At 41.9% G+C, this 13,480-nt stretch overlaps 1 protein-coding gene across 1 annotated transcript in view; it reads right to left on the minus strand.

Annotated features, from left to right (window-relative positions):
* Positions 1-13,480, minus strand: part of LOC310927705 (contactin-associated protein-like 4) — a gene marked incomplete at its 5' end in the record, with an annotated part of 112,897 nt that overhangs the window by 51,098 nt on the left and 48,319 nt on the right. The window contains 4 exons of the mRNA XM_083890076.1: positions 1,705-1,851; positions 1,936-2,111; positions 6,843-7,049; positions 12,509-12,656. Of these exons, the coding sequence (XP_083746202.1) occupies positions 1,705-1,851; positions 1,936-2,111; positions 6,843-7,049; positions 12,509-12,656 (678 nt within the window). The remainder of the gene's footprint in view (positions 1-1,704; positions 1,852-1,935; positions 2,112-6,842; positions 7,050-12,508; positions 12,657-13,480) is intronic.

Raw genomic sequence — 13,480 nt, forward strand, 5'->3', positions numbered from 1 at the left:
TGAAGCTGTCTGAAGTCTTCTTTTTGGCCATCAGGGGACGACTCAAAGTGCAGTATTTGTATTCTTCCAAATACAGTTATTTCTGCTTCCCAAAAAAACAAGATGGTGCTCGCCTAAACACCCTTATATGTGACTATTAAATGGCGATTTACAAACAATGTGCACATAGGCATAGGCCATAAACGGCATACCGGATATCAATGCAGCAGCAGCAGCAGCAGCAGCAGCAGCAGCAGCAGTTACTGTGTGTCATGGTGTTTCTTGGAAAAAAATACAGAAATAAACAAAACCTAAGCAGCATGTTTTATTAGCTTGCAGGTTTACTGTGGGTGGCAGCTCCAGCTACTAATGCTCAATCTCTCTCAGGAGCTAAATGTCAATGTTTTTCCCTAAAATGACTTACGAGGTTTGTCGTCGTCAACATCACGTTGAAGAAACCTAAACTAATCTATACTGTTTATGAATACCTACAAAGTTGATTTTTGTTGTCGAGGCCCATTACACGGAAACCAAGGTAAATATCGGCATTAGCATTGACGAACCTTCATAATGAAAAAAGTCAGAAATGTCTATAAATCCATTCTGTGTACTGAGCAGCAGCACTGCATCTACCCAAATTATGTGCTGAGGGTGAATTAAAGGGGACTCACACATGGAGGCGTCAACTGAAACGCTCCTCAATCACTTTGAAAAGATGTTGCCAAGCTGAATTTTGGCTCCGCTGCTTTGCTTTGCTCATGTTGTGTGCAGCAAGTAATTGAGAAATGTTAAATTTTCCAAGCGACGGTGTGAGCACAAGCACACAAATATTCCAGCACAGGCACGAGCCAGTCGAATCACATTTATGAGTTCAGATCAAACTCTACAGTATACTGCTCAAAAAGAGTTTTTTTGCAGAAGGCAATTAACCCCCATGGACAGTGTTTTTGTCAGACAAAGTGCAGCCAACAATAGCAACATTAGCAGCTTCTGCTCCAAATTAGGCCATGACAGACACGGCTCTGCTAACCTCCCCACATCATCAGCCTGTATCATCAAGGAATGTAAAGGCTAACCCTGTGCAACCTCATTAAGCACAACACAAATGTTTTCATTTCCGATCAGCGTTAGCGTAGCTAGATGTTGTGACCGTCAGCCATGCCAGTGTATTATGTTAGCCCTACGCTAGTGCTAACCGTAGCCTCGCTATCTTACCTTTGGAAACAGGTTCGCCAAGTTGGCCGCAAAGTAGAAGAATGCTAATACAAAATAAATGTGCTCGCATGTTGGCTAATGCTAATCGTAACCTCGCTAGCTTACCTTTGGAAACAGGTTCGCCAAGTTATCCGCAAAGTAGTAGCATGCTAATGCAAAATAAATATGTGCTCGCGCGTTGGTGCATGGACACCTCGTCGCTTCAGTATAACACCGTGTTCTGCGGTGAACCGTGTGAAAATGTCTCACCCACAGTGAGGACAGCCTCTTCACTTCCACCTCCCCGGTCCAGACAGCGCAGCTGCTGCTGATGAGCCGCTGCCTGCCCGGTGTAGCTCGATAAATCAGCGAAAATTAAAATTCCTCCAAAAAATGTGAAAATCAAGGATGCACACCATCGGGCCATGCTCAACCCAGATCCAAAGTCTTAGGACGATCTGACTGAGTCAACATAAAAGATTGCGCAGCAACTTTGAATGACTTTCCTGTGCACAGTTTGAAAGTGCTCACCAAGAGAGTAACTTGTTGGTTCTTGTGTTTAGCTCGTTCTATCAGGTTCAGGCCGTTGTACAGCAGGTTCTCCAGGCAGCCGTGGAAGTTCCTCTTGGAGTCGAGCAGCCTCAGAGGGTTGAGACTCAGGGACGCCCCGACGCTCAGCTGTGTTGGGATGAAAAGTTTAATAAAGCAGCAAAAAATGTAAATATAGTTGCAGTATGTGTGTGTGTGTGTGTTTCATCTCACCTGTTCCATGTCCCAGTGTCTGAACATGGCAGGGATTTGAATGGTCTCACTGTGTTTGTCCACAGTGAGGTTGAAGTGGGAACTCTGCCGCTCCACTGCGACGTGATGCCAGTGGCGATCGTCTAACAGGCTGCCAAGGGAAGCAAGACGCTGCGGTTCTGAGGACAAAGCCCCATCTAGAAGAGAGAAGGGGTGGAGTACACTCTTAGAAATAAAAGTGCTAAGTAGAACCATATAAGGTTCTTTGGCTTGTCCTCATAGGAAAACCCTTTTTGGAGGGTTCAGGAAAGGGGTTTTAAAGGGTTCTCTGGGTCAAAATGGTTCTTACTGGAACCATTAGTGTTACCAAAAACCCTTTCTTTGGGCAAGGGTTTATCAGAAGCAAATGGTTCCAGGTAGAACCTCAGCCCTTGTAGACAGAGGCACAGTTTGTGAACAGGCAGGGCAGGCAACTGCTTGGGGCCCCGAGCTGATAGGGGGCCCCCCCGACACTCGGAGCCTGAGGGCTGTTTTTACTGAAATGTGCAGTGAGGAGCCGCCTCCACGTCCCCCTTAAAAAACAATGGGCGATTTGCAATGACATGTCAGTAGGAAACCTCCCTAAAGGGGCCCCACCTCACTTTAACCTGTGTGAAGTTATCGTTCTGCAAGTTGGAAAATGAAGAGGATTATTTACAGAGTAATGCATCTTTTTTACGAAGTTTATATATGTTTTTTTCAGTTATTTACAGTATTTTATTGTTCTATATATTTATATTGTTTCATAATATGGGTTCTTTACAGTGTAATGCATATCTTTTTTACTAAGTTTATATAGTTTTTTAAAAGCTATTTACAGTATTTTATTGTTCTTTACATTTATAGTTTCACATACTTTTTAATTACAAGGTTTTTACCATGTTATTTCAATCATTTCGGGAAAAAAAAATTGAATTCATACATTTTTTGTTGGTGTCAGATTATTTATAACATCATGGTGATGAACACTGGTTGGAAGGGCCCCCTGGGAATTTTTGCTTAGGGCCCCTACAGACTCTAGAATCGCCTCTGCTTGTAGAAGAACCCTTTTGGAACCCTTATTTCTCAGAGTTGTAGATAAGTGGTAGTGGAGGAGTTAAAGAGGAAGAATGGACTGAAATGAAAACACATGACAATGTTGAAGATCTACGTTGGCACCGTGAGACAATGATTCTTGCAGACTATATAACCTTTATTTGCTTGGACAAATTGAAGCCTTGTTTATACATATATAAACGTACCGTACAAACCATAAATGCTCCAAACCGCTCGGCAGCGTACAAAGGAAATATGATAAACAGGAATTCAATGAGACATCTGCTGCTGCACGGTGGTTATTTTGGAATAGATTCAAACGCTGTAACCATCTTTTGTTTACACGTTTAAATTTAATTTCACACTCTCTCACAGCGCTGAACGCGGCTCAAATTGGACTTCTTCCCTGCACCGCTTTTTTAAATTAAGCCGTAAAAACTCCATCTACGTTAAGTACACTCCAACTGCGGCAATTAATTGATTAACGGTTTAATAATCACTTATTTCATTATTTGGCGAGCGAGTTAAGCTTCTTAAATGTGAATGTTTTTCTGGTTCTCACAGAGAGGAGCACAGTGACGTTCTCCTCGCGTCTCATTACGAGGACAACGTCACTGAGAACCAAAGACAAATACAGTACAAGTGATAAAGTCTGATCTGCAAATGCACACCAAATACAGCGAGGAATGATTAATGATGGATGAGCACCAGAAAGTCCAACTACGTAGATCCAATCCCCCAAAGTGCTTGGAGAAGAAACTTTTTCCTGAAAGAAATGCCGTTAGTCATTAAAAATGTATTGAGTATTCTTTGGGGAGAGACCATCCCAGCTTCAAAGACACAAACACAGACAGTTTGGAGGGTGATGGACAAATCTATCTTTGATATTTCTGCAAAGTTTGTGGGATAATAATATTATTATCGAGTGTTTCGCGGTGACATGAAGGGAATAAAGACTCTACGTCCATCCACACAGAGTTGAGACGTGGACTTCACGGCGCAGAGAGGAAGTCTCTTCATTCGCTGCGACGACTTATTTGATTAGTCTGAGTGACTGGAATGAGATGGTCCAATCGATATACGAGAAGAAGGATGGCGAGGCTTAAAAACACATATTATCACTTTAGCGACATTGATTAATGGAACTATTATTATGTTGATGGAGCGCGGGAGAGAGCGGAGAGGACTTCATGAGCGAGTGTTTCATTGGATGGATGATTTCATTACTGGCTGACTGGAAAGTGAGCGCAGGGATCAATATGAGAGGTCTGAGGGTAAACAAATAGAAAATATCTTCATTGATATTAATCCACAGAACCATCACTGCGTCTCTCTCTCCGTCTATTTCCTCTCTTCTTGGCAATGGGGTGATTTTTCAGGACAGTACTTTCAGGACTTGCAGGTGTTCCAGAACTTTGAGCTGTTGTAAGTGAGTTAGAAGAAGCTGCCTTGGAAGTTGAGACTCGGGATGAATGAATGACATCACACCAAGGGTGAATTCCAATTCCTCGCTTAACCCTCAATCTCAAAAATGTGCGCTCCCTCTAGTGCAAGTCCTGTCCCGATTCTCAGAAAAATTAAGTTGAGGGTCAAGTTTAAGGGCTGTATCGCCCTCAATATTGAGATTTCCGAGACCACCCTTGGGAGCAAGGGCTACCCAGAATGCATTGCGTGTTTTCATATAACAAAGATGGCGCCGAAAGCAGCGAAACGAGTACGCTACAAGTTAAGTATTTTCTTTGTTAATAGAGATATAAAAATGATGAAAACCATTGTATTATCTTAGTTTAGGCCCATATTATGGATTACTGACGTCATTGTTGCGTAACATTTATTTTTATTTTACGATCTTTTGTCAATAGTCGGCCGGTGCGGACAAGCGATGGTTTGCTATGGTTTACTTTTCAATAAGCCGTGGTGTGTGGTAACTGTCAGCTGAATATGTCCGTGGTTGTGGTATTTGTATGAGTATCATCTTATAACTAACTGACAACCTAATAACTTGACTGACAAACGGATCGTAATAAATAATCCTGGCGTAAATGTGTTCTTCTTCTTCTTCTTTTTTTGGAGTTTGTCAAACTGGACGCAGCTTTCGTGTTATTCTGCCCCCTACAGTCTGAAGACGTATCTGCATTTAAGGGGTGTTCCATTTCTAAGTGACAAAATAACCCTCAACACTTGGTTTTGAGGGCCAGTTAAGATTAAGGGTTCAGATAGGAATTGGAATTGGCCCCAAGGTTAAGTGCTTTCCAGTTTTGGCAGAACTTCAAACGGCGGACAATTTAGTGGTTCATGTTAGCATTATAGCTAGGGCGGAGCGGAGCAGCCATCTTGAATAGTGTAGCCCCTTAAATGAGACAGAGCTTTCTCCCATGTCCGCCATGTTGGATTGGAAAAGTTTTGCTGCTGGCGCGCAAAGAATTGTGGGATACGGTCAGCTGCTAAAGGATACCCCAGACCTATGTGTCCCAAACAAGCTAGCGTCATCCGGTCGACGAATCCGCACTTCCTCGACTGCAGCCGAGCATTTGGGACATGCCTACTGTTCTGCCAGGGCAGCAAGCTATGCTAACTAGCCTGTTCACAGAACATGGAGCGTGTTGTGTGAGAAATTCCAACGAATTGAACTTTAAAGGCGCCATATGTAAGAATGTGGCCAAAAACGGTTACTACACTCAAATTCAAAATACCAAGGTCTTTTAGGTTTCGTTTTCTGACGTAACTGGCAACCCGTGGTTGCTCGGCAGCTGAGACTCTACTGACTGCAATGATTGGTAGATGGCGGTAGGTGGCGCCACATGCCAAAACATGACTTCAAAACATAAACATGATTTGCAGTCTGCAAAATATTTTTTTCAATGCAAATATTTTGTCTGTACTGTTGTTGTTGGTGAGTTCAGTTTGTTATATGAACATTATTCCTGAGTCTCTGTGACATATTAGGAGGATTTTACGACCAGTTGCTTTAGATTTATTACACAATGCACCTTTAACATTATAAAACCTAGTTAGCATCTATGCCGTGGTGTTTGCGTGGCTGTTTTCCAGGACATGTTGCAGCGCTGTTACTCAGAGTTGCCTCATAAAGCAAACTGTCTCTGCTCTGGAGGAAGGAGGAGCGTGAGGTTCTGGGAGATTTTGAGGTTAGACGTGGATGTGGATGCGTTCGTGTTAGCGGAGCAAAGTGGACCATGTGTGAGCTCAGGGTCAGTGCGCACAGGGAAGACGACCTCAATTGCGGAATCCGTAACCTACAAATGCAAATCGAGAGAGAGAGAGTGAGGGAATAAAGAAGAAAATGTGAGACATAAAGATGAAGGACACTGAAGTTAAAAAACAGAAAAAGGGCTTATGTGTCTGCATATCAAAAAGGACAGACATAAATAACAATGGAGAGGAAAACAGAAGGAGGGGAGGTGGGGGGGAGGGAATTTTAAAAGGATCTTCTGTGCGTGTACGAATAAAGAAACGAAGACAGTTCAGCAACAAAAAGAAAAAATTGTCGTTTCTGAAGAATGGAGAGCGGTGCAGGCGAACAACAGCAATTAGAAACACAACAAACGGCGAGAGAGTGAGATGTGGATGTAAACAAACTGGGAAACAGAGGTAGAAACATATGAGATTGAAAGAGAGGACGACGTGTCGGCTCACTGTCCTCCTCCTCCCCCCCGAGATAAAGGCCAGCTCTCACTGAAATGTTGAAAAGTGTGCAAAAGTATAGATTGTGAAGGACTGCCTCTAAACCTCATCGCATATTTAATCGTCGTGTCTCCTGATTTTCCATTTCAACGTGTTTCCCTCTAAATTAAAAAAAGGACATTATTGTAAGTAGTCATTGGACTGTGTCCTACCTCGTCTTAGGAGCAACAGTAGCCTCCCCCTCTCCAACTCCAGACTGATGCCGAGTCCTGCCTCTCCTGCGGCGTGCAGCAGTGTCCCAGAATTCCTCAGGGTTTTGAACTGCAGAGAGACGACATCTCTGGACGCCCGCCTCAGCCCGGGACTCGGCCTGTACACCAGACTGCTGCTTCGCCCGTCGAAGCTCACCACATCAGAGGCTGAAAGATTTCAAAGGAAAAGAGACGCAGGAGTCAGACGATGCTGATTAGATAATAGTGAGAGATCGGAAACCAGAACAGCAACTGACATTAGCTTGGAAATACTTGAATTTGAGCCCAGGACAGTTGTTATACAAACATACCACCGAGACATAATGAGCCACGAAAGCACTGTATCGGATATCTGACAGTTGCCACATGTAAGAATGTGGCCAAAAGAATGTGGCCAAAAACTGTTACTGCATTCAAATTCAAAATACAGAGGTCTTTTAGGTTTCGTTTTTCTGACGATACTGGCAACCCTGTGTTTGCTCGGCAGCTGAGACTCTACTGACTGCAATGATTGGTAGACGGCGGTAGGTGGTGCCACATGCCAAAAACATGATTTCAAAACATAAACATGATTTGCAGTCTGCAAAAGTCTTTTTTTAATGCTTGTTTAATGCAACATTATTCCTGAGTCTCTGTGACATATTAGGAGGATTTTATGGCCAGTTGCTTTAGATTTATTACATAATGCACCTTTAAAAATGTCAAATCTGATGCAATCCAAAAAGCCTATATACAGTATATCACATGCTTCACTATGCACAGACTGTAAAAATGCAAATAAAAATCAGCAAAAACATTTTTAGCCGAGTTCATGTTTGGGGCTGTTTATTTCTTCTTTTTGGGAGAACACACATATTAGTTACACAGTTAGAGAATTATGTGTCGTTAACAGCTTCATACGTTCATAAATGTTCTAAAATGATTAGAAATAAAAGTGCCAAGTAGAACCATATAAGGGTCTTCGACTTGTCCTTATAGGAGAACCCTTTTTGCCTCCAGGTAGAACCATTTTTATAATATTCATATTCACAAAAGCGCAGACAGACAGACAGAAGCAACAAAAAAACACCTGTGGCTGAAAACATGCTCGCCACCTGTTACTCTGATGTCGCAGCAGAGGTTACGCGTTGTAAACTATTTTCATCTTTTCATCAGAAATTTCACTTTCATTGTTTGCTGCTTGCTGAAGAATTAGGGCTGAGGCTAAAGGACAAAAGCAGCAGCAGCAGCAGGAATTTAGCTTCAATTTCCTTTTCAACTAATTTCTATGCGAACGTATTTTTTTTAATGAACTTGGCTCGTCTCTCACTCCCTCACGCTAAGACTCAGCCACTTTGCTCGCGCTAATGCTCTTATTGGATTGTACAGTGTATTTCCTGCTGATTACTGAGCAGCAGGCTGAGGCTCCACAGCGCTGAGTCATGCTCTGTGTGTGTGTGTGTGTGTGTGTGTGTGTGTGTGTGTGTAAAGCTGAAAGAAACCACACACAAAAAAAAAAACCCTCACAGCTCTGATCATCTACATTTATCCACTCCATCCTTATTCATACACGTAATCTATGATTTATATCATTATCATTATCCAGAAAAGTACAAGAGTCCAAGATTGGAGAGGTATGAAATTAATGATTTTTCATTGTTAGACTCATGCACATTCATACTGAGTCACATCCAACACTGGATTACCATTAAAGCAGAACCAAGCTGGATTTATAAGCTAATTTAACAGCTTCTGATTTATTGTGATGGTTAATTGTCTTGCGGTGCGGGGAGATCGAGAGGCTGTCTCCACTCCCCTTACTGTCTTTTAGCGGAAAATCAGCCTTGCAAAATTAGGGCTGCTGACCCACAATCAGGAGACGAGCCGTCTCAAACTTGTGGCTTGAGGACCGTACGTGGCCCTCCAGTCTATTTCATGCGGCCCGCCATTTAATATCAAGTTATGGTGACTTCTTTTTTAGTAATGTATTCATTTTTGCATCAGAAAACAGTAATTAATTCCATATGATCATAGAGACTTTTATTTTGAAATTCTGCGAAACAACCACTCCTGGACAGTTGCTTTTCCCCCCAATTTTAAATTTTTGTTAAAAATTTTTTTTTTTTTTTTACTTGACTGACCTCTTACTCGCACATTGGCCCCCATGTTATTTGGATTTGACAACCCTGATTTAGACAGCGCTATAGTTATTTAATGTTCTTGTGTGTTATTTAGGTTCTAACTGGTAATTCTTCGGGATAAACGCTCTGTTCTCTATGCATTTATGTGTATTTGTACATGTTGAAAATAAATGCACATGACCAGGACAGGGGAAGGAGAAAGGATAAAGCCACAGACACAAAGGAGGAGCTCTGTAGAAAGAGAAAACAGAGAAAAATCTCCTTTTAGCTGTCCTTCGTTTTTGTCCACCATCTCCTGAGGGAGATCTGTGGCTGTTTAGCTGCTACATGCTCCACTACATTTGTCTGAAATCTCTCTTTTTCTGTTTAATGATATGATCTTTTCTTGTCACGTTGCCATGACCACAGATTGATTAGCTGCATCTTTATATATATATATATATTTTTTTTTTCTTCCACACCGTTTGCCACAAGCAGCTTTACTTCAGCTTGCGTCAGTGTATTATTTCCTTTTTCTGAGGAGAATTCTGCTCTGCACGCTACATTAGTTCACCATGAGGATTCTGTCAACTCTCATGACGCCTAATAAACACTGAACGTGGCCGTAACCACTGTGTCCTTGAGTATCCAGAGTATCTCTAAGCCAGGGGTCTCAAACTGGCGGCCCGGGGGGCCACATGCGGCCCCCTAATCGATTACATGCGGCCCCCCACTTAATATCATGTTACAATGGCCCACAACCTCACTGTCTAGCTGAGGCATATGTTTGCTAGCAATGTTTTTTTATAACAGTAATAATAAGACATTTGGTCATAATTATCCCATTATTAAATGTATCATACAACAGAGGTGTCTAATTCATTTTTATGCAGCCACATGCAGCGCAATTTGATCTCAAATGGGCCGGACCAATAAAATAACAGCATAATAACATATGAACAACAAGAACTCTGAGTTTTTTCCCTTTTGTTTTACATTTAAAGCTCACATAGAGTGGTCCTGTTGCACATAAATGTTAGTTATGGAGGTCTACTTACATACATTAACTTGTTTTTATGGGCAAAAACCTCCTAGTTGCTGTAAACGAGCCGATAGAAATCTCTCTTTTCTGACGGTGTTTTTCTGCTGCGAGATTTCAGAGTGAACTTTCACCCCCAGAAGACAGAGTCTTGTAATTGGCCTGTACTATCCAGCACATCCGTTCTCAGAAGCGCAGCGCCCCCCTCTGGAACAGTGGATGCACTGCTCCTCATTATCAAAATATTGTTTTAACAGTGTTTAAAAATAGCTTCTTCACGACTCCCCGCCGCAGTCCCTTTTATGACTTTAAACTGGAGTCAGACCCAGAGTCAGAAGACACTGTTGCTCGTGAAACACCTCCACAACGGACATTATTCTTCTTCTGCGGTTCAATGTATGCAACCGGATGTGCCCGGACTAGTGCCCGGAGCAGGACGATTGGTTGTTCAGGAGAACCGCTGCTTACTTAACTATTACGGGATTTTCAGTGATCTCGTTGAGCCCCGAGATTACAATAAAACACAACGTTCTCAGCAGTGGCTGAACTGTTTGTTTAGAACCGTCAGGGCTTCATAAACAAGGTAAATGACGCAGAAGTATATTTTTGAAAAAAGAAAAAATAACTGCAATTTCAACAATATTATCCCTAAATTTACCATTTACACATCACACAGGTAGTTTAGTATAGTATTTCAACAGCATACTAATCCTGTGGGCCGGATCAGATCCTCTGGCGGGCCGGTTCTGTATGTTTGACACCCCTGATATACAACATTCAATTACATACACTTGTTAGGGCCCGAGCCACGAATGGCAGTGGCCCGAAACGTCGCTAACGTGCTAACGTGCCAGCACACACACAAAAAAAACCCCTGCACATTTTAATATATGTCTTGTAATGAATCTTCTTCCAGAGGGAACAGCCGCAAAAAAAACCTCAGAAAATAACCCACGCTTGCATATTATTATTTTACTCACCTGGAAACTTCCCTCAATATTTCCCGAGAACTAAGCTAAGCTCTAAATCACTGGGATGTTTTTTAAGACAGGCATAATGCAATTAACTGAATATTTCCCTGTCAGAGTAAAAAAAAAAAAAAAAAACAACCCCTGACATCCATTTGTGAGTTATTTTTCACTTAGCTTCTACATTTGAGCAGGTGCTTAATAATTGAAACAAATTATGACTTTTTCAAATTGGAGAGGTTGTCACAGGGGCATAATTCTGAGGAACAGCTCCCGACAAATTATCTTTTGAATAAATGATGTGTTAAATATGAGTTTAAGTTCCAGTAAATCCGTAGTTATTACTCCGGAAAACGCAAGCGCTGAAGTATGAACGAAGATAAATATTATTTTGTAATGTGCCCATTTATGAAGTTTTAAGTAGTTTTGTCTAAAAATGCAAAAAGGAACCAGAGCTTTTGAATAAAAAAACACTAAAACCAATTCATAAATTAGAGGAAAAAGCTGTAGAATAATAAGTAATCTATTAACCATCAATTATGGTACAGTCCTATATATATATATGTTACCAGATTTGGCTCTGCGAATGTTTGAGATGAGATTTTAGGGAAAAACTGAAGTTTAATTTAATTTTGTTTAGTTTGAAGTAAACTCCACGGGGAGTATCTTAAAAAAAAAGTTAATTAAAGTTCATTTATGTTCCTTTATTTCTTCATAATACTGACACAGAGGTAGATGTATATACTACATTTAGATATTATGTATTTCATATAATAAACAAACAGGTCATAAGGCACAAAATGGGGCAAAGACACAGCAGGACGCTGAAGCTGAGAGGACAAAACTTTACAAACGCCTGCTTTTTCACTAAAATATGCCAACTTGGTAGTTTCACTTTTTAATGGGAGTCCAACAGAGTTGTGCGTCCTAAACTTCTTCATCTTTTCTAGACTATAAAACCGTCTTGTGTGAAGCAAATTAATGTTTAAAAGGTTTTTGTTTTCGTATTAAAGGTCTTTCCTGTGATGGATTCAGTGCTGATACGAAATCCTGCTGTGCTTAGTGCGAATACATCAGTTATCGATCATTCAGGTGTCTGTCATACAGCCAATCGGCCCTGAAACGCCAGTTGTTGTACGAGAGGAATTAAAATAGAACAAAAGGAAACACAGGCGTGCTTTGTGTGGAAGGCAAACAATGCAACACATGCTGTTTTTCACTGGTAATAACGAAGGTGAGAGTGTTAATTTCGTGGAAAAACAGTAATTACTTCCAAGAAAAAAAGGCTGCCAGGAAGCATTTGTCGTTGTTTTGTACGAAAGGGAAAAACATAAGCAATGGTCCTTGAATCAACTAATCCATGGTATATCCGTAAGACAGTGTGGTTATTATTCATTTTAGTCCAGCAGTGAACATGTAGCCCCGTGTGACCAACTAAGTTCAGCAGGATGTTTGGATGAAACCAATGTCACCAGTGTTCACAAAATGTTCCCATGCTGAATAAAATAACCCCCGACTTACTATAAGGACATCCATACGTCTCCAGCCTGAGTCCGATCCGTCCGTTGGGATTCCAGCCCAGAGGGATGAGGCGGAGGAAGCGAGCGATCACCGGCTGCTGCAGCTTGTACTGAACCACACTGTCTGCGTTAGTGTTCCCTGGAAAAGACTAGAAACAACACAGAGAAAACACTCACCAGCAGCTCTGAGAGGCTTAGGACGTTGAGGAGTGCTAGCCTTTGCTTGTTAGTGATGATGGTTGAGTATGCTGACGGCTGACAGACCACGATTAAGTGCCAATTTAAAAAGGCTGCATCCTTTGAAGGCTACGGTCTGCAGCCTATGTCACAATAAGATGGCCTTCCCTTCTGTCCCACCATTACTGCCATCACCAACAGTCATCAACATCATGGAAAATACGATTTAGTGGAAAAAAACGATTGGCGTAGTGGCAGCAGGATGACCCGGGCCTTTCTGCATGGACTTTGCATGTTCTCCCCAGTGTGTGCAGAGATTAATTGAATACTCTAAATTGACCTTTCGCCCTCTGTCGGCTGGGAGTGGCACCAGCGGCCCAGCAACCCTCACTCACCCTCATATTATAGCCTATTTCTCTAAGTGAACCTAGTTCCCTGGTGTCCTAATGAACATGTCTGTGACATGCTTTGGTCAAAACACCTTAAGGATGAAGCACCACAGCAGTTCAATCACTCTGCCAAAACAGCCCTGTTCAGAACGCTCGCTTTTGAGTGCCTGTCTCTTTAAATATGCAAATGAGACACAGGAAACTACGTCAGCGTCACTGAGGCTAACGGCAGCTAACAGCAGTTATATATATATATATAAAATGTAAATCCTCTGAGGCTGGAAGTTTGTGTAGCACTCTGTGCTGCACTGTGCAGACAATAATAGAACACTTCGTTGACTTCCGCTCTTCCGGATACTATTGCCCTCGTCTGCACTCTCACATTTTTTTTAGGGACAAAGCGAAGC

This window comes from Microchirus variegatus, assembly GCF_963457635.1.
Source record: "Microchirus variegatus genome assembly, chromosome: 5".
Classification (NCBI taxonomy): domain Eukaryota; kingdom Metazoa; phylum Chordata; class Actinopteri; order Pleuronectiformes; family Soleidae; genus Microchirus; species Microchirus variegatus.